General features: G+C 38.6%; 1 protein-coding gene across 1 annotated transcript in view; it reads right to left on the reverse strand.

Moving 5' to 3' along the window:
• SEMA3A (semaphorin 3A) overlaps positions 1 to 22249 on the reverse strand; it is a 185647-nt gene that overhangs the window by 124033 nt on the left and 39365 nt on the right. Inside the window, exons 2-3 of the mRNA XM_064142584.1 lie at positions 9461 to 9618; positions 6818 to 6880 (exon numbers count right to left, since the gene is read on the reverse strand). Of these exons, the coding sequence (XP_063998654.1) occupies positions 6818 to 6880; positions 9461 to 9618 (221 nt within the window). The remainder of the gene's footprint in view (positions 1 to 6817; positions 6881 to 9460; positions 9619 to 22249) is intronic.

The following is a 22249-nucleotide window of genomic DNA, read 5'->3' on the forward strand; positions in this document are numbered from 1 at the left end:
GCTTAGCCAGCAGTTTGCTGTGGGGGACAGTGTCAAAGGCCTTGCTGAAGTCCAGATAGACCACATCCACAGGCCTCCCCACATCCACCAAGCAGGTCACCTGATCATAGAAGGAGATCAGGTTGGAGAGGCAGGATCTGCCCTTCCTAAACCCATGCTGGCTGGACCTGAGCCCTTTGCCATCCCTTAGGTGCGCTCTTATCACCCCCAAGCTAACCTGCTCCATCAGTTTCCCTGGCACTGAGGTCAGGCTGACAGGTCTGTAGTTCCCAGGTTCCTCCATCCGACCCTTCTTGTGGATGGGGACCACATTGGCCATTTTCCAGTCTCCTGGGACCTCTCCGGTGAGCCAGGACTGCTGGAAAATGATGGAGAGAGGCTTGGCCAGCTCAGCTGCCAGCTCTCTCAGCACCCTGGGATGGATCCCATCTGGTCCCATGGACTTGTGGGTGTCCAGGTGGCTCAGCAGGTCCTGAACTAATTCCTCATGAATTTCCAGGGGAACACACCGCTCCCTGACCCCATCCCCCAGTTCAAGAGGCAACTTACCCTGAACTCCTCCCTCCTTACTGTTGAAAACTGAGGCGAAGAAGGCATTCAGGACCTCAGCCTTTTCTTCGTCATCAGTTATAATGTTCCCCTCTTGGTCCAGTAAGGAGTGGAGGCTCTTCTTGCCCTTCTTTTTAGCATTTATAAATTTATAAAAGTGCTTTTTATTATCCTTCACAGAGGTGGCCAGTCTAAGTTCTAACTGGGCCTTAGCCTCTCTAATTTTTCTCCTGCATAATTTGGCTACCTCCTTAAACACGTCAGGAGAAGCCTTCCCCTCCTTCCAAAGGTGATACACTCTCTTTTTTTCCCCCAATTCCTTCAGGAGCTGTTTGCTCATCCAGGCAGGTCACCTTCCCCACCGTCTCTTTTCTTGAGACTGGGTCCCCTTGTTCTGCTGCTGATTGTCCAGGAGAAGAGACCAACCCCACCTGGCTACAACCTCCCTTCAGGTAGTGAATGAATAAAATGCCTACAACTTCCCTTCAGGTAATGAATGAATGAAATGCCTCACACATGTTTGAAATGTTAGATATTTCAGTTGGAAATCAGGCCCATATAAAAAATCATGGAGAAGATTAAGGAGCAAGCAGCCCTCAAGCTAATACAGCCAGCAGACTAACTGGGACAGCTGATTCAACAGAGATGAATGGGATATAGAGTGACATTATTTATACTAAAAACAACTCAAAAGTAACATTTCGTCTTGTTGTAGGTAATACTGAGAGTAAATTCCGTCTCTAACCTCACCATAGGCCCATTGCTTTGGATTTCTGCTCACATTCCCCCTTCCTAATCCCAGGGGACATTAATTTACCTTTTCCTTTTTCCCAGGCTGTGTGTAAGTCCTGAGCCCTTAGTCTCCATTAAAGGATTTTAGTGCTCTGCTGGAGGCAGCAAGTCAGGAAAATGGGCAGAGTGGTGAGGGTCGGTGATAGAAAAGCTGGAAACCTGACTCTCGATGTCCTCCAACGGAGGAATCCTGACAGAAAGGGATGAAGTTCTCTGTGGTACACCCAAAGGCCCAGAAGCAATTTGATTGGAAAAACTGCGCCTGCCAGATGAATTTAGAAGCAGGCTTTCTAGATCTAGCCAACATTGTGTATTTAATTCTCAGATATTCCCCCTTCAGATCTTTGTTTACAATAACAGATGAAAAGAATTAGCTTTACTTTATGCCTTCACGGTCTTCTATTTTCCTTAAGGCAACAATAGTAATAAAATGAGTTAAAGACAATAATGCTCATTTATGGCCAGCTTTTCTTTTTTCACAAAGCATCACCAGATATGATTGAGGGACATTTGTTAAGTCACACAAAACTGTGTTCTTATTTTTGTCCTTATTCTTTCTTTCCAGATGAAATAATTGCACACCGATGAATCTATAAGCCCAACTCATCTTCCTATGACTTAGGGAGGGGCTGGAAAACTTTAAAGAAGCAGAAGCTGAGATGGCATATAAAAACTTTGGCCTAAATTAAGTATTATCATAACAAATGAGATGGTGAATTAAATTACAGCCCTGTGGTTCTACCTGCATGAACAAACCATAAATTCAGTGCCAGCCACACTTAATTGCAAAGAAGAGTGCACTGAGTATAACTGTATCACGTGTGCTGTAAAGACTTCTTCTTTGTCTTAACTGGGAATATGTTTCTGATCTAAAGTGATTTCAAATCACCACTAAGAGAACTGTCAAGTAAAAAGAAGTCAGTCATAGTTGAATATGGGTAAGAGTTAATAATGAGGTAATAGAACAAGGGGACACAGTCTCAAGTTGTGCCGGGGGAAGTATAGGCTGGATGTTAGGAGGAAGTTCTTGCCAGAGAGAGTGACTGGCATTGGAATGGGCTGCCCAGGGAGATGGTGGAGTCACTGTCCCTAGAGGTGTTCAAGAGAAGACTGGATGAGGCACTTAGTGCCATGGTCTAGTTGACTGGATAGGGCTGGGTGCTAGGTTGGACTGGATGATCTTGGTGGTCTCTTCCAACCTGGTTGATTCTATGATTCTATGAAAATTAACTGACAATAGATATCTATATCCCATAAATTATCATACAATTGGTGCTAATACACACACAGTTGTGCTGATGCACTTTAGCTCACAAGGGAAATGGCATGAAATGTAACTTTGTATAGACCTGTTTGGTACTCCTTTCATCTGTTTGTATATTAACACTCATTTCTTACCAGAAACATCCGGGAAAAAAACAGTTTCATACAGCATGAAAAATGTGTTTATGTCATTGTGTAGCTTGTCCTGTGTGACTTTGTTAAAGTACCCAATGAAATTTTAAAGATTAATACATGTCAGGTCCAGAAGGGACCATTTTGTGAGCTGAGATCTTTAAAAGTGGCCTAAGGTGCCCCCGAGAAACACATATTTAAAGCTTTCAAGTCACAGAAATCTATCATACCACTTCACACAGATTCCTCTGATTGTGTGCTATGTGAACTACTGCTATGGTACCTCAGTCAAATCTAGTGCAGAGATGAATTGACTAAAAAGCAGTCAACACATTTAAAACAATACTAAATTAATAGTTTAAGGGCTAGATGAGCTTACCAGTCAAGAAGCTAACCCTAACCTATTCCTACCTGCTCTGGAAATTTTCTAAATCACTCAAGCTTTGCTTTGCTGGTTTGTGACACCTCAGAAATGTCAGAGTGGAATTGTAGCCACATTTTGGTTTTCTTCTTTTTTGTTTTTCACTTAGCTGTTATCTAACCCACGTCATGTAGAAGTCGGCATGTATTTCTGCTGGGTGCCAGATGTTTGTGAGATCTTAAAATTCCAATATTGAGGTACTCTACTCTGCCCTGGTCTGAGCCCCTCAATTCAGGAGAGATGTTGAGGTTCTGGAATGTGCATACACAGTTCTGGGCTCTTCAATTCAAGAGAGATGCTGAGATACTGGAACATGTCCAGAGAAGGGCAACAAAGCTGGTGAGAGGCCTGCAACACAGCCCTGTGAGAAGAGGCTGAGGGAGCTGGGGTTGTTTAGCCTGGAGAAGAGGAGGCTCAGGGCAGGCTTCATTGTGTCTACAACTACCTGAAGAGACGTTGTAGCCAGGTGGGGGTTGGTCTCTTCTCCCAAGCAACCAGCAATAGAACAAGGGGACACAGTCTCAAGTTGTGGTGGGGGAGGTATAGGCTGGATGTTAGGGGGATGTTCTTCACAGAAAGAGTGATTTGCCATTGGAATGGGCTGCCCAGGGAGGTGGTGGAGGTGTTCAAGAAAAGCTTGGATGAGGCACTTAGTGCCATGGTCTAGTTGACTGGATAGGGCTGGGTGATAGGTTGGACTGGATGATCTTGGAGGTCTCTTCCAGCCTGGTTGATTCTATGGTTCTATGATTCTATATGACTAACAGCATGTCTGTACTGTAAGTTCAGTACAAAAGCTGAGAAATATTCACTAGAGACTTTGTCTTCTTTGATCATTACCAAGGTCTGGTCAGGCACCACGGGAAATATTCACAGGACTTAACAGCGATCAGAATAGATCGAATGAGAGACTGAAGTCCAGAATAGCAAGAAGTCCTCACAGAATCGCTCATTTCATTGAATTGCATAAGCAAACATCTTATTTGTTATTTGTAGTCTTCAATTTTTCATGATCAGTGCTACTTATTGATACTTGTGCTACCCTATACCGAGGAAATGGAAATACATTGTAATACTAGTACCTACATGAAGCAGTAATTGCAATTTTATTAGAAGAAAAACTATGTTTTATGGAATCATAGAATCAGTCAGGGTTGGAAGGGACCACAAGGATCACCTAGTTCCAATCCCCCTGCCAAAGTGTGTCAGTGAACTTTTATCAGAGAAGTCCTGCTATGGGTAGGTATTTCATATCTGGGAGAGTGCTTTAGTCTCTCTTCTCAACTTACTCAAAAAAAAAAACAACTGAACAAGATTTGAAGCATACTTTAAAAGATTTATCTATCCACACAATGTGAAAAGTTTAACTAATGAATATATATTAGCCCTTTTAAGAAACAGAAATAAAAATGACTGCTTAAGGAACAAAGAGATATGAGGAGAGCAGGAACAGGAGCAAGTCAGCTGCGCTCCTCAAATCCCACATGGACCATCCTGAGCTACAAACCTGCTGTGCCTAGAATGGCATGACTGACAGTGTCAGTATAAGGAATCCCTCTGAAGGAGTGAAAACGACAGTAAATTACCTCTTATAATTATGAGAGGAAATCTAGGAGGTCATAGCTGAGGTTAGCAGTGGGGCAGAGTCAGGGTTATACTTGTGCTGCAGCTGCTGCAGCACACCTGGCCTATTAGTGAGGACTTGCATTTTTAGCACTGAATTCCCCTGGAGGTCAATAATTAAAATCAATTTTTAAAAAGACCTCATTGTAGAAGTGTAGACTGTCATAGAGAAAGCTTGGAACCTCCACAAATGAAGAGTATCTAATATCTTAGCAGTGGTACGTGCTGAAAGCAGTATTAAATCAAGCATGCTTTAGATGCCACTTTATTTGTCCTCTATTTCTTTTCCTCCCTCTAATGAGAGTCTGTTGAGTTATTTTTATGGCCTTTACATTTCACAGTCCCAAGGTACTGACAATGGCCTTAAGGAATAAATCAGAGAGGAATAGTAAGTTTCTTAAATGACCTGTAATCTTTATCTGTAATTAAAGTTAAAGAGGTTACATTACATTGGTTGTAATGCAGCTTTATGTCAAGAATAGGTAGCTGTAAATATTTAAAGATGACGGTGTAGCTGCCCTAATATAAGAGGAATCACAGCAAATAAAACAGTTACAACATAAACTGTCAGAGAATGAGGACCTAAATTTCCTGGCTCACTCCAGAATAACAGTGTCTCCATTCACATCAAAAGGATTGGAATCAGCACAGTGCAATACATAAAAATATACTCTTTCTTACTATGGTGAATTTCTAAAATAACAAAAAATAAAAGAGTGTGCTTTCATTCTAAGTGCTGAATCTCTTACTCATTTTATAGGTATCAACCCCAGCTATAAAAACTGCTTAATCTAATATCATAATACCCAGTATAACATCAAGCTGCAAGGTTAGTTAATTTGCTCAGACATTTAACACCAGCCCTATTTTTTTCTTAACTCTGAATATTAGTTATTCTAGTCCTCACCTTGCAATGTACTCCTGAAAATAATTTGGGAACACGAAGATGGATTGATTTAAATGTGTTATTTCTGTATAATGAAATAGCCCAAGTACCTGGCACTTTAGCTGTCCCATCACATATAAATATAGCCCGTATTTCTTAGTTTTTACCTAATCCACCTCTACCATTCCCAAAAGCCTTTTTATGAAGACAACCATCCTCTATGGCCTAGGTAAAGACTGATGAAACTATTTTTATTATGACCTAGGAAATTATTCAGATGGAGCTCTCTAGAGGCATATGGTTGGAGTTATGAATATTTTACAGAATCATCTCTGAAAATCAGGCCAATAGCATATACACAGGGGGGCAAGTTCCACTCTCAGTTATACCTTGGCAACCATAATGATTTCCCATTTGGCTGTGCTATGCAAGTATTTGTTTGGCTTATTGCATGCATGTGTTTTTTATCTTTTGTCCCCTATCTTCAGCCTTGTCTTCCCATTTCCCATATTGTTCTTATAAAGAAGACAGTGGAATGATTATTATTTTGGAGCTACTGGCTATGTCTCTCTTACCTCATAACTACAGCAATGAGGTGTACACAAGAATGAGGGAAAGTGTATAGAAAATTATGCTTAGTGTAACGGTGTCTTCACTGAGGCACCAAAACTGATGCAGAATGTTAAAACCACGTTGACCTCAATCTTGCTATGAAATCCATCTAGGAAAGAGCCCATAGAAATCCACTGACTCCAGTGAGAAGCCACAAAGAGAAAGCACTTCTTGGAATTCATTGTAGAACTTGGACCTAGAGAAGGTTTAATTATGTGCCCTGAGATCAGGAGATGAGTATACAAGAGTTAATACTTTTTGTTCTGATGTTTCTCTTCCCTTCTCTTTCTTGTTGATTTGTTTGCTTCTTGTAGACAAATTTCATTTTATTTCGCTCTATTTCCATTTATAAATTTAAACCCTTGGTCATGAAGACAAAATTTCATTATTTTGAATAAGAAGGCTGATGTTATCATCAGATATGTGACCCTCCATAGGAGGAAAAATACTTCAAAGATTAACACAATAAAACATAATAAAATATTTACAAAGTTTTATATATTAAAAAAAAAAAAAAAGTTAAAAAGATTTGTACTTACCAGAATATCTTTTCCAGCCCACTTGCACTCATCCCTTCGGGAATGAGTTACAGGCCAAACAATCTAAAGACACAGAACAAAAATCACGTTGTGTTACTTCATGCTTCAATAATAACAAATTGCAGACCAAATGCTACAGAGTGTCTTTAACCAGTTTCTATTTTCCCTGTTCTTTTCCTTTTTTCTTTTTCTTCCACAAAATCTGACAACAAAGAAATTATATGATAGAAGCAAAACAAGGATAATAGAAATCACAATAAAAACAGTCTTGAAATATAGTCTGTATTTTGAATCTCAGCAGCCAAGACTCTGAACTACAAGAGGGCTGACTCTTCACTAAGTGAGTGTTCTTTCACTGCTTTATATCTGATAAATTTGACCTATGTGAAATGCAGTCTTGTGTTAGATTTCCAGTATCAGAATTGGGAGGTTTGCCTCTTCAACAACGACAACAACAAAAAAAGCCATGGTATTTGAAAAGCACGACACCATCAAAACAGCAATGCTTATGCTGTTCCTATAAAGCTAACCTAATACAAGTAAACCTAAATCTAGGTTTACTGTAATGTTTGCTTAGGAGAAAATGGATCTCACCTCATACAGAGAAAATCCAGAGACCCTCACAGTCAATTATTCATGTTTCTCAAAAAGCTTTTAGGAATTACATATAGAATAAAACATGATCTTCCCATAAAATGCCAGGCTATTCATTTGGGAGCCTCAGATAATGCAATATGAATGGCCATAAGTCTGGATTACAGCCTTGGTGTTCAATATAGTTTGTTTAAAGAAAGCAAAAGGCAAAGTATTGAAAAAGAAAAGGAATGAGTGAATGTGGATGGCAGGAGAGGTCAAAGAAGACGTTACATATGACATATGAAAACACAGTTTGCAACAATGCTTTTAAACTCAAAACTTTCTTCAAAATAAAATTAAAACAACAATCAAACTGCTTAAGTCTATAAAATCAGGTTGAAAATTTTATGAGCACATTCTCTCTCAAAGGATTCCTGCTTCTTCCTGTTTCTATTCTCAGCTTAAAATGTGCAGAGATGTGAAAATTTAAATTTACTAGGTTGAAAAACATTAACCAAATTTCAGAGATCTCCCAAAAGGACCAGTTCAAGTTCAGTTCAAGTTTTAGGCAAAGATTTCTGTATTACTCAAGTGAGTTTTCTAGTTCATAAAATAAATGGTTAGATGTTCTTCTTCCTCATTCTCACAGCACACTGTTTTCCTGTCATTTGGTTTTAAGGTAGTGACATTGAGCTGGTTTTAATAGACAGGAAAGTCTGGCTTTTGAGTTCTGCTCATTTGGAGTCATATGTTGCTATCAACATACAGACAGAAACCTTTCTTCTTTTTTTACATTGTGGAAGCAACAACTCGTGAAGTGGATGGATTGCATTTTTTATTCAAGTTTCTTTGTGACCCTCCTGTCTTTAATAAGCAGATCCCCAAATTATTTAAGGCCTTTGTCTATTCTTAAATCTAAAGTCTAAAGTGTGAATCTGTTCTTTAAGGTCTGTTGCCAATGTTCAGTTCCTGGTTACCAGGATCAGTCCTTTACTTAATGGAGCTATATTTGTATATAACGTCAAATAGTGTTCTAAAGGTATCTGAATACATAAGTATGTAAGATACAGTTCCTCCCACTCTGAAGAACTGTTTTCTGCATTGGAAACACCTTCTTTCTGTTAATTATTCCAGATGTTTCGTACATTAAGCTATCAATCCCTCAGAGAATTCAAATAAATAGCTGGTTTCCTTTATAGCTGCTCTAAAGAGAATAGAAAAGAAAATACCCACTTTTCGTTTTATCCTTTTTCCTTAGAGAATACAAATGAATAGCCTGTCTTCCCTCTGAACAGAAAACACAAGGTATTTATGGCTATCATCTTAGGAAGCTAATCATCAAACGGGCAAAAGGTCAGGAACACTAAGGAAAAAAAAAATCCCTGGGTATTGAAGCAATATGTCTCTCATAAAAGGGTACTCTGGATTTTAAAGTGTGCTATCAAAATATTTAACAAATGAAACTTCCATCCCATTCTTTACCCTTTTAGCATTCTTTATTTAGACGCCAACAAAAGAACATCACTAAACTGTTTGTCACTTTTAATTTGTCCTCAGCTTTTACTGGAAAATTACATTCTCCACCAAGAATGGCAACATTTTGTGGAGTTATTAATCTTTCATTAATAGGAATCAGTTTGGGTTTAAAAGCAACAGAAGGAAAGAGACTACAAATGCTAGGTTAAGGGATAGATCAACAGTTGAACTCCCAAATGGTATCTTTCTGTCTGTAAACAAATACAGATTATTAAGGCTTTTCTGTGTGTGCAAACTGCCATAATAGTTGCTTTGTAGTTTTAGTGAACATGAAAGTTTTGAGAAAATGCTGGATTATATTACTTAATTTTTCAGCCTAAAAAAGAAAAGAGCTATTGTAGATTATGCAGCCATAGGTTATAGACTTGTTATAAATTTATCTTCATAGTCACCTAATGTTTTTTCTGGTAATAGTTTCCTGTCATCCAAACACTTACTTCAAACTCATACATTACCCAGCATAGTCTGAAGAATAATGATTCTGCAACTTTAAAAGTATGTTTACATTGTACAAAACATGACTGAATGTACCTTTTGATACTCCTTTATGTTAACCAGGTTGAAAGAAAATATGTGATCCTTTGCTCCAACGTACAGCCGACCACGTTCTTCATCCAAGAGAAAAGTATGGTAACTGGAGCTATTAGCTAGTCCATTGAAATGGATTATATTGTTAGATTCCAACATCTCTGTAAGAAAAAAGTAATACTTTCATTGTTAATATGGTCACATAAAATACAGACTTATATTTTGGCTTGTGCAGATCTCATTTTAAGAACAGATGCTTACATAGAGTTGAAAAGAATGAAAGTGTTGTGTACTTGGGCCCATGAATGTTTTTATTTTGAGTACCCAAACCCAAACTGTTTGTGAGACTCATCTCTGCACAAACAAAGGTTGAGACATCAGCAAAATCATTTAAAAGTCTGTATGAGGTTTTAGACTGTAAAATTCTATCCATGTAACTCATCAGCTGTTGGACAAAGATCAATCTTGTTCAATCAATGAGATTTACAAGGATAAACCTGTAGACAACCAGCTGATAAAAAAAAAAAAAAAAACAAAATCTCCTACTTCCAGCATGCAAAGTTCTTTTATTCAGATCTGTAAGTTTTCAGAAAGGGGGTAAGAATGGCTAGGTGATGAGACAGAGTAACATGTATGATCTGTTCTTGCATGCATTATTATCTTACTGACACAGGCAGCGTATTCTTCCTTGCTTGGAATTGTGTATTTATCCATCACATGAATAAAAATAGAGAAGGCAATTTTGCTTCTGTTTAAACTCAAGAATAATTTTCTTGTTCTCATACTCCTCACAGAGCTATTGTGCTTGCCAAGGATGGGATTTGTTTTAATACAAGGATCCACAGAATCTTCTTAGCTATTCACAAACATTAGCAGAGACACGCACTTTAACATATTTTTCCCTAAGATAATACAGACTATATTAATATAAACTTTCATTTTCTTTATTCCTGTCTATCTACATTCATAACGGGACCGAAGCCAAACCTGCTCTATCATCTTGAGACATATCTGCATGAGTAAGACACTGATAAGAAACTTTCCCTGTGAAGCCAAATCTTACATGTTTGAAGCCTTGACCTTGTGATGTATGAAGGCAAACACTCAGGTTTGGAAGAAGCAGTTCTACCAATGCCAGTGCAGCTCCTCACCCAGCACCCATGATGCAGACAGATGAGAAAGGGAGCAAATACATCAGGATCCAACAGCTGATGGATAGAAGGTCTGGCCAGACCTTCAGGAATCTAACACTGGTGTCAATTCTTCCATATATGTAAGCCGACATGGATTGATTCGCTCAAAACAGATGCCTAGATGTCTAGGATTTGCCTAACAGTGCAGCTACTAGCTATGACATTTTGGCTTTCAGTAAGAACACCCCCATTTTTCACCATTACTTCAACTGATGAGAGCAAGATAAAAGTCAAGGACATACATAACAGCAGTACTTATGATTTTACAAAGTATCAGTACAAAGAGCTTAGTAGCCCCACTGACATTAAGACTATTTCTTCACATTCATTTACACCAGGTGGATTCAGAAGCAGGCTGATACTTCACAATACCAAGAATTAGTAGTAGAAAACATATTAAAGGAAGATAAAACCAACAAATGAATGCCATGCCAGCTAGCTCTGCCCCAGCATTCTTTGAACTTAGAAAAAAGATGTCACTAAACCCAGAAAGAGTTAATTTAAGTAGCAATGTAATAAAGTGACAGAGTATGCACTGTATTTTGTTCTTTGTTGTAAATTTTCTCTTGTTAACTATGAATATATATATATATATTAGAATACTTTCAAAAACTTGTATTGCTCAAGACTTAAGTTCCCATTTTATATATATATGTATCTATATATAGATAGATAGATATATACAAAAGAAGACATAAAATCACCCCAAGCAGTCTTGTCAAAATAACTCTTCTGGCTTCCTGCCAAGTTCTAGAATTTGACTGTATTGTCCTCCAGTTCACTTATTTGCATTTTGTTAGAGACTTTACTAATTCTCTTTACATTGTAATGACTGATTCAGATGTTGAATGTCGACTCGCTGAATAGCAAGTGATGCATATGATTGATTGCTTAACTTGTCTTAGAACTCTCTTGGCTAGAATTTCTTTGCTGTCATCTGCATCTGATGATTTTTCATATAATATAGCTGTCAAAAACCTTTGTAATTTTTTCATCTTCCTTGGTTTGAACTTGATAGGTGTGAGTCTGCCCTTTGTGACTGCAGCACGTGTCTGCTGAAGTCAGCGTTACACAAATATAGAACTGATAGAAATGAAAAGAAAATCAGCTAGGCAGACAGCTACTTGGTTTAAAGTAAGCCTGACGGGATTTTGCTAATGCAGAGTTTTAAACATTGAGATCTTCACATGATGATTGATGTTTTCCTTTCTTTCTAATACGCATGAAAAATGCCAGATCGTAAGACTGGATTCTAAGGCTATTAAGGCCAGGAGTAAACTACATCATCTTCTTACTGTTCCTGTGTCTCCATATATATAACTTAAAATGACCAGGTGTGGCTGTGCAGGGGAAACAATATATATTTGTTTTCTTTTAATTTTCTGTGACTCTTAGAGTATTAAACAATGCTGAAGGTAATAGTGGTGAGGGTTTTTTGTGGACGTGCAATTTAAGGCAATAAAAAAGCTGCATTTCATTTCTTTCTCTAAGTTTCAGACGTTTATCTTGGGTCTTAATCCAGTATCTCTCATACTGTCCCATTACTGACTTTTGCAGGAGATGACCATATTGCCAAAAGACCAGGCCTAAGTATTTTCCAAGAAGTGTATTACAAATGAGGTAAAGTCAGGTTTTTCCCTATCAGTAATCAGGTTGAGAATTAAGTTGAGGAGAAGAATGTCCTCAAGAGCTGATGAAATCTCATTCGCTACTAATTTAGTTATGATTGAATAACATTACAACTAAGAGGTGAAAACCTAAATAAGCCCTACAGTTCCTCTGTTGTTCATTCTAACTTACATATTTCCCTCCAGTGATGAACACGTCTTCACATGAACAGGGCTTCAACAGGGCTGCTGAAGAGCAAAGCAATGGCAGTTGAACAGTCAATACAAATTAAGTATTCCACTTCCTCAAATTCATTAGTCTCAAAGTGTTTACCATCCAGTGATTTTTTTCAGTATCCAGCCACTGACTATGGCTGAAAGACAGAAACAGCAGTGATAGGGCACACTCCCAGAAGGGCACTGATATTCATCAATTCTGTTAAATGTTGATCAGTCATGCTGGCAAATGAGATAGCCAGTCAGTGCTAAAATAAACCAAGATTTACAATAGAGATTGCTTTGCAATAACAAGAGGAAAATGATGAATGTTTGGAGTAAGTTGATGGATACTCTGATAATTTTCCTTTTTTTAAACTGTTGTCATTCTTATTAAATGTTGATATATCTATGAGCTATGCAGACAAGCAATGTCTGCCTGCACATGAAGCCCTTTTTTTGGATACCTCTATGATTTGCCCACTTATTTTTTTATTGCAAATATGGTAACATCATTCCACCTATTACTGGAGCCAAATACCACTTCAGTAATTGCTCAGAGGGCATTTCCTTGCTTCCTTTTTGACACATCCTCAGCTGTAGTCATGCCTGTTGTTTTAAACATGGACAGGAATTAATGAACCCTATAAAGCTAACCACTGCACACTATCATTGCAGTATTATCTATAAAATCTTGTGAGGTAGATTTAGAGAGGACGGTGGAATTTGAAAGGTATTAAAGAGTTCATTGCTTTTGCTACTGGTGCATGCTTCCCACATTCACTGAGTCTACAGTTGACCAAAAGTACCACTATGAAATACATCATATATTAAAAAAAAATATATATATATGACTTTTCACTTGTGATGATCACTGAAACCAGCCAGAGACTGAGTTTCTCAAAGTTTGTGGGCCAGATTCTTCCACTAACCACTTTACTTCAACTACCTTTAATTCACAGCCCTGACTTATTTGCTCCATCTTACTCTCTTTTCTCTGCTAGAGTCCAAGCTTGAAGTATATGACCTTTTCCAATGTGTCTTTCTGGAGACTCTGCATGGTCCTCTATTAAATGATGTTTCTGCTGATCCAGTCTGGGTTGTGTCAGAACATTCAGTTTGCCAAAACAAGCTGGCAAATTTACAAAAGAAAAACAGTCCCTAAGTCTTGTCTCCTGTTTAATACACATTTAATTTGCTAATGGAACTTTATAGTATGTACACGCACAGAGGACTTAATTCCTGCAGTAAAATCCATGGAGATAGATATGCACAAGGAATGTAGATTTGGTTTATTTTAATGACACTTTTTTCATTAAAGAGTAAGCCAGAAAACCACAGCTATTGCTAAGATGAATACTGCCTTGCAGATCCTGAGGCCTGCTTATTCATGGTTGGTATTCCACTGCAAACCTTGCTTTATGTCTGTGTTCCTTCAGTGGAGTTTGTCAAGAGAAGAACATAACAAAAGAAAAACATCTTATATTTTACTTATCTACTAGCAGGCAAACTATCTCTTTTTCTTGTGAGAGGGATAGTTAGAATATTTGTAAGCTTGCCCTGCATTCCTGTTACAGACTTCACAATAACATGCCAGACAAGATTATTTTTGTTGACAAGGATCAAAGGGTCATATCAATTTCTACAAAAAGCAGAGGAAAAGTCTCCTGTTTCATCACCAGGATTCAGAGCTGGCCCCGTCCTATTACTGGTGATGCCCCAGAGTGACTGGATTATAGTGGCAGTTCTGCTCGTCATAACACGCTTACAAATCAAATGAGTTGCTGGTTGTACAAAATTCTCAATCTTCATTCCTTTGTCAGTAATGATAAGATCTCACTCTAGATAACCTAGCAGCAGATGAGTCAATGTGTGTTATGCCATCAAACAGCAATTTTGCTGAACTGTGAGCAATGCCTCCCACCACGTCATGCTAGAACATTTCCTTCTTCTCTCGCCAGGCTTTTCCTTCAGCTGTAGTGTATCAGGTGGCTGCATGTTTGTACATGCATTTGTTGCTTACACAGATGTATGTTGCGCCTGCTCTGCATATCAGCATGTTTATCTGCCTTAATAATCCCAGGTATAAATTAGTCATTGCTCTTGGAGCAATTATTTGCTGTATTCTAAGATACTAATTTTATGTGCAAAGAAAGAAGTGGGTATTTTAACTTCCAACTTGCTGTAGCTTCCCTATTTTCTTGCTCTGAGTGCATATGGCAAAATCTGCCCCTGTCAAACAGGTAAGGAAAAGGCAGGGACATGCAATAAATCAGACAACTTCCTGCATGGGATTAGGTAGCAGAGATTATTTGGCAAAACCAGGAATATAAACAGGGAAAAGGCACCAGAGTTCACTCCCATTCAAAAGAGACAACAGCTGATGTGCAGGCACTGAGATACTTCAGTGGAGTATGTCTATATATTATAAAAGTTGATAGGAACAAACTCACATGGGTGCCTGTCAGGTGTGTGAAATCAGCTGAGCCTGATCCAAATCTAGTGCTTAGTAACATGGACGATAGCCTGAAGGAGAACTTTTTATTTACTTTGTTTTCCCTAGGATTTAACTGCTTTATACCTCAGTTACATTCTTCCACCTACACATTGGACATCACTGGAAGCTTAGCATCTAATCTAGAATGGTTCAGATGCCCACTCTATAAAAAAAAACACAAACAAAAAAAAAACTTGCTAACAGTCTCTGGCATAATTCACATTTCTATAAAGCAGTTCATTAAAACAGTTAATTTATCTATTTTTAATAATTCATCTGAGCAAAAGAAAAAAAAAACATTAAAAAAAAAAACCAAAACCCCAAAATCAAACCCAAAACCTGCATAAACCAGGACTGTGTTACAGATGTAACTGGTCAGGCTGTCAGCCTTTTAGCAACATCCAAACTGTTCCAATATTTCAAAGTTACATTTAACAAATAACCTTTGATTTCAAATTAGGAGCAAAAGAAAAACAGACAGAAAGAAATATCAGCTTCCCCCTCTAAAATGCATGCTTTCACATGATTTTAGAACTCCTGTGCTTGGGACTATCAGAAAGCGACGGGGTTTATCTCAAACATTACAAATCCCTGGTTTATAAAGTGTCTGAGTTCACATTGTACAAGAAGTGGTTTCTCCATTTTTACAAACATAATGTAAAAATCTTCATCACTGGCACCTTCGTGTTTTGGCTATGTTATGAGACAAACCTGAAACTACACAGCATTTGTTGTTGAAGGCAATTCAGTGTTATTGTAATTCAAACAAGATAAATCACTGGGAGAAAAGGGAGGGTTATCTTATCGGTAATCAAAGCAAAATTGGAACAGAGCCTCTCACAGTTGTTCAATCAGTCCTAGATTTCATCCTCTTCATCTACCTTATCTAACAGTTGCCAATCACCTGGTTTCAGTGAACTCCAGTAGAAGGATTACAAATCAGAACTTTGTTTTTGAGAGAATGTGCAGTTCAGAAATACAGCTGAGAGAATCATGTTCTCATTGTCAGTTAGAAAGAGTTAGGACAAGATATACAGTTTTTAATGCACTTGTGATGTAATCAAGTATTTCAAATGAAACACTCCTGCCTACCTTCCACTGCAGCAAAGAAAAGTCAAGGGCCTGGAGTACAGTTTGATTAAAACCAGATACATGGAAGGAGGAATGTTGCACCAATGTTTTCTTTCAATTGCACTGGCATAGGCATGGACTCTTTTGACTTCAAAATACTGATGCATATGTTTTTTATACTGTAAAACTGAGAGAAGATTTTAGCTCATTAATGTCAGCACTATTTAGCTACATGACAGCCTTTAAAGTGTTCTTGATTTGAATAATTGAAGGGGTCATATGATATCTCAAAGACATAAAACATTTAAAGACAACCTGGTTTCCCTTTACTGTTTGCATGGTTTGTCCTTTTTTTTCCCTCTCTGAAAGTGAATCTAGATTACTCCTCAGTTTGTTTTGTTGGGTTTTTTTAATATAAAACATAAGAAATACTAATCTCACAGCTAAATAAAAATTAACTTAATATTTTTCATATTTTTGTAGAAGTGTTGTAATTTCACATATTCTGAATATGGCTTTGTGAGAAAGGTTATGACACATATTTAACTGTGAACTTCACACATCTTTAAGCACAGCATTGTTACAAAATCACAGACAATAAATATTACCACTAGTTTTTTAGTGTGTGTGATGAATCAGAACTGTATGACAGGGAAGAGAGACCAGAATCTGGTTTTACTATACAGTTATCTGTGTAAGAGAAAATTTATCTGGCTCAGTATTTGAGTAGGTAACATCTTTGTTACCTCCATTTTTTGCTGGTGTCAGGAATGTTCAGGGGAAATACTGGAAATCATGCATTGTACCAGTGAATCCCCATCTGTTAAAGACAACATCTATAACTCTCAATGTTTTATAAAGTTTGGCAAAGTAATGTGGAAAAATACTGAGTTAAGGAGAATGATTTCTAACTCAAACAGTAGAAACACCGTAGACATATTAACTCAGTCTTCTACTTGCTAATATACCCTCAGTGAGGCCACAGCCTCATCCAGCCTGGCCTTAAACACCTCCAAGGACGGGGCCGAAACCACCTCCCTGGGCAACCCAGTCCGTGGTCTCACCACTCTCATGTTCATCATGTAGGAACCTCTTGTACCTATCTAAAAATGTAACAACTCTTCAAAATGTTGTGATTAGTAAGATGCAAATTGATGTTGGAGTCGTTCTGCTTATAGGAATGGGTTGCCCAGGGAAGTGCTCTGGCCAGCCTGATCTAGGGTAGGGTGACCCTGCCTGTGGCAGGGGGGTTGGAACTAGATGATCCTTGTGGTCCCTTCCAACCCTGACTTGATTCTATAATTCTGTGATTATAGTATATATAGCAGCTAGTTTAGATGGACTGTGTCCAGGTTTTCTGAAATGGGTACAAATCAGTGATCTCCTATTTTCAATTTCAGTCATAGCTATCAACACTCCTGCTAAAATTTGCTTTTGCAGAGTGGGATCCACCCTTCACTTTGATCACATAGCCAGCGCTTTTGAGGAATTATCTTCTCACATTAATAGGATGGATGAATAAAATCCATGCTTGGATTTACATCCTTCGGTCTTCAGATAGTTTCTTCCAATCCACAGAGGAGGGTTTGGATGAATTTCAGCACTGACTGCAGCTAAACAGTCTGTATAGCTCACATACAGATAGACACCGCTCTGCTAATGCACTTTAATTGCAGCAAAACAAAGGAGGAACTTTTTCTAAACACTGACCCTCCTTGCACAGAATCCAGGGCCAAAACAAAGTAAGTGATGCTGCCCAATTTTGCTCTTAATTTACCCTAATGAAAATCAATGGACTTGCATTATGAATAAAAAGAGTCTGATTGCTGTGATTCTGCAGTATGTGGAATATATTTAGTGTCCATTAGATCAAACACTATTTCAAATTAGGTAACATTATTTATCAAATGCTTCCAGTTATACTTACAATCTGTTAGGTTAAGTTCTGTACGTCAGAAAGGAATTTCCAGTTCTTCCCTTCCACCCAAATGTCATAAACATAGTTAATAATTAAGCAGCAGCAAAGCCCTCAATACCACTTTTCAAGTCGAATTTTCTCCTGCTTAATGCTGCTCTATTAATCAAAGTTCAAAATTTATTTCAGTTCTACTACCAGTTATATTTTTAATGTTGGGTGGTTTTTTTTTTTCAGCTATTACACATTTAAATAGGGAACAAGACATTTCAAATTAAGTGCTAGATTCAAAATGGAAAATAAACTTGAAATACAATTTTTACATTCATTTTCTGGATTCTGGACACACTCTAAAGGGGCTGGGTGGGGTGTGTGTCTACCTAAAATTTCATGACATGCAAGTAAAGTTTGAACCACAATGCTGATAATACCAAGAAATTATAGGGTGAAGTGCTTTAACTAGTTTTAAAATGTCCCACAAAAATGTCTTAATCCACTTCACAAAGCACATAGTTAGGCTATGGAAACAGGCTATTGTAAGTGGTAAAATTGTTTAGTGTCAAGGGGCAAATTGATAAGATCAAGAAAAAGAAAACCTTAAAAGGCTATTAAATTTAGAGATACAGCTTCTAGCTCATCAAGTTCCTGAGATTTAAATTGTAGGAGACTTAAGGAAGTATGCTTGGGGACCATCACTATCTGATTGACCTAATCCTATTATGTTCTCCTACTATAAAGAGTGTCCACCATGGAAACCTTATATTGCTTTGACTCTGATTTGAGACAGTTTACTTCCCTACTAGTCACATAGAGATCAAAACGTGACCCCATTGAGTCTAGAGAAGAAAAGTGAAGATGCAAGATGTGAAATATAATTCTGTAAAATAACTGTTGTCACTCCCTTCTCTCCTGGGCTATCCTTTGAGGCTGCCAGTGAGTCCTCCCAGACCCATCCTCCTCACCACTCTGTGTCCCCTTCTCAAAGCCTTTGGAGCCTCGCTCTAAGGTGAGTAGAAGCATTTGCAAACAGCATCACTTCACGCTGATTGAATCCATCTTCTGTAACAGCATTTCAACTTCTAAATCCATTTAATATCTTTTGTTTTGAAGTAACTTGTCCATATTTGATCTTGTAAGTGCACACCAGAAAGACTCATCAGCAAGTTCCAGAAGAGATGGAAGAGGGAAAGTGAGTCGATTATCAGCACTCAGGTAGCACCTGCTGTCTGGCTGGGCTTAATGCATGACAAGATTTGGATACAACTTTGTGGTGCTTGACCTCAGAGCACAAGTTCATTTGCTTACAGACATGTCAGTGTAAATACCGTTGGATTTGTTTGAACATCAAATCATCTGGTGCCTCAGGCTGCATTCAGACCAGCCACAAAAGATATTCAAAGACAACTGAAAGTAACTTCAGGATGTTTTGACTCCAAATACACTCAGCCCATTCCACCTGAACCAGCTTATGGCAGGTTGCTCGTGGATGTTATTAGTTGAAATGGCACGAACTGCAGGCACATTTCCTCCTACTTTCTAAAGCATCAGTAAGAAGGAGGTGACATGCAGACAATTACAAATGGAAAAGTGTAAATACTGTTCAAAAATAGCAAAAACAAGCAATATTTTGTTCAAAGAAATTAACTGGGAGTAAAGCTGATGTGACTGCCTGCCATGCTAAAAATTCATCTGTTCCCACTTATTTTTTTATTGTTAATTTCCTCCCTTTGTGCTAGCACAAAGGAGGTCTAGTCCACATCACTGATCCTAGGTGTCTAGTTAATCTAAATGAATGATAGTTTATTCAGTGTGTCAACACAACAGCATCATTATCCTCAGTGTCAATGTCATGAATAAAGTTCAGTGGCATTTCGCACCAGGGTTGAGAAATAAAAGTGTTATGTTTCTGAGGCTCCAGTGGAATATCAGTGAGAATCAGTATAACTTTCCCCACCCCCACCCCCCCCTTTTTTTTTCTCTCAAGCCACAAAACCTGCACTTTTTTTACCAGGACAGAAATCAGAGATCACATTCCTATCATTTACTTTGTCAGAACAGAATCCTTTAGAAGATGACCTGTAGACTGAAGGTGTTCAGGAAATGTCCCTGGCACACTCAAATGGGCAACGGGGTTTGCTTTCTTTTCTTTATTACATAAAATGAGAATTTGCAAAATGTTAACATTTTCTGCAAAATCTCCTGAGAATTTTAACCTAGTTCATTGTTTCACACTCTACATTTCTGAGTAATTTAAAACAGGAACATTTTTAACCTGAATTCATGAAACATTCTCCTTTGGAAGCCAATTGCCACGCCTGCACAATGAGCTTAATGAATTGCTTACACAGGTTGTGTAGCCTCAGTTTAAGTTTGGTTTATGTAAAGGACACATTAAAAATTGGAATGTTTTGAGGGAAAAGGCAGGGCACTTTCCACTTACCCTTCCAGACCAAATGACATTATTCATTCTTAGCAGCTCCACTGGTTACTCCGCTAATTTCCCTCCAAAATAATGCTCCTTTGGGTGCAATATTCAAGTGTATATGTATGTCAACTGCCTCACAGGCTTCCAAATGCCCACATTGATCCAAGATACCATGAGTCACTGTTGACAGATGAGGAACATTCACACGAAACCCCCACTGAAAATTAAAGGAGAGCTCACATTTTCCCTTGATGGTCACACACTAACACGTTAAGGTTAATGGTATACTGCAGAGATTTGGGGGTGAAAAAAAAAATTGTAAAAATTAAAGTTGTAATTCACCTAAAATTGAATAAGACACTGATTCAGTGTTTCCAAATTAAGGCCATACTGGGTGTTCCCAAATAGGTTCGGCTTATAGAAATTGGTGTCACTCTACGGCTTTATTGTTTTTAGTAAACCCAAATTAATTCACAGCAGATGTCAATATAACTTAAAACGTACTAAGTGTGTTTCTGAAACTCCATATCATCCAGCAGGATTTTGATTAAATCTGGAGTAAATGAACAACATGATAATAAAGAGAATGTGGATCATTGGGACAGCAATGTGCCCTTGTGGCCAAGAAGGCCAATGTGATTTTGGGGTGTATTAAGAAAATTGTGTCCAGCAGATCAAGGGAGGTTCTCCTTCCCCTCTACTCTGCCCTGGTTAGACCTCATCTTGAATAAGAGGGGTGATCTCATTGCTGTCTACAACTACCTGAAGGGTGGCTGTAGCCAGGTGGGGGTTGGTCTCTTCTCCCAGGCAACCAGCAACAGAACAAGGGGACACAGTTTCAAGTTGTGCTAGGGGAGGTACAGGTTGGATGTTAGGAGGAAGTTCTTCCCAGAGAGAGCGAGTTGCCATTGGAATGGGCTGCCCAGGAGGTGGTGGAGTTGCTGTCCCTGGAGGTGTTCAAGAAAAGCCTGGATCAGGCACTTAGTGCCATGGTCTAGTTGATTGGATAGGGCTGGGTGATAGGTTGGACTGGATGGTCTTGGAGGTCTTTTCCAACCTGTTTGATTCTATGATTCTATGAATACTGCATTCAGTTTTGGGCTCCCCAGTTTCAGAGGGACAGGGATCTACTGGAAAGCGTTCAGCAGAGAGCTACAAGGATGATTAGGGGACTGGAGAGCATGGCTTATGAGGAGAGTCTGAGGGATCTGGGGCTTTTTAGTCTAGAGAAGAGAAGACTGAGAGGGGAGTTAATAAATGTTTATAAACATCTGAGGGCTGGTCAGGAGAGTGGAGACAGGCTCTGCTCACTTGCTCCCTGGGACAGGACACGGAGCAATGGGTGTAAGTTGCAGCACAAGAGGTTCCACCTCAGCACAAGGGGGAACTTCCTTACTGTAAGGGTCACACAGTACTGGAACAGGCTCCCCAGAAAGGTTGTGGAGTCTACTTCTCTGGAGACCTTCAAGGCCTGTCTGGATGTGTTCCTCTGTGATCTGTGCTAGATTGTGTAGTCCTGCTCTGGCAGAGGTGTTGGACTTGATGATCTCCTTGGGTCCCTTCCAGCTCCTAATCCTGTGATCACGATAATTGTTCTACATGTTTATAATGTTTGATGACAAAAGACACTAGAAAGTAGCATCCTGACATTCTTGTTGCAGACTGAATTCCTATTTCTAAAAATAGCTGAGACAATTACTCCCTGTCCTGATGGTGAAGGGCTTTCCTGTTGGCACATAAATACTGGAAAATCTTCAAGAATTGATATGTCATAGTCTTGAAATCAGTGATTCATGAGCCTCCATGGAACATTTGGCCAGTAGGATGAGGGAGGTTATTCTTCCCATGTATTCAACACTGATCAGGCC

Source organism: Pogoniulus pusillus, chromosome 4, assembly GCF_015220805.1.
Source record: "Pogoniulus pusillus isolate bPogPus1 chromosome 4, bPogPus1.pri, whole genome shotgun sequence".
NCBI lineage: Eukaryota > Metazoa > Chordata > Aves > Piciformes > Lybiidae > Pogoniulus > Pogoniulus pusillus.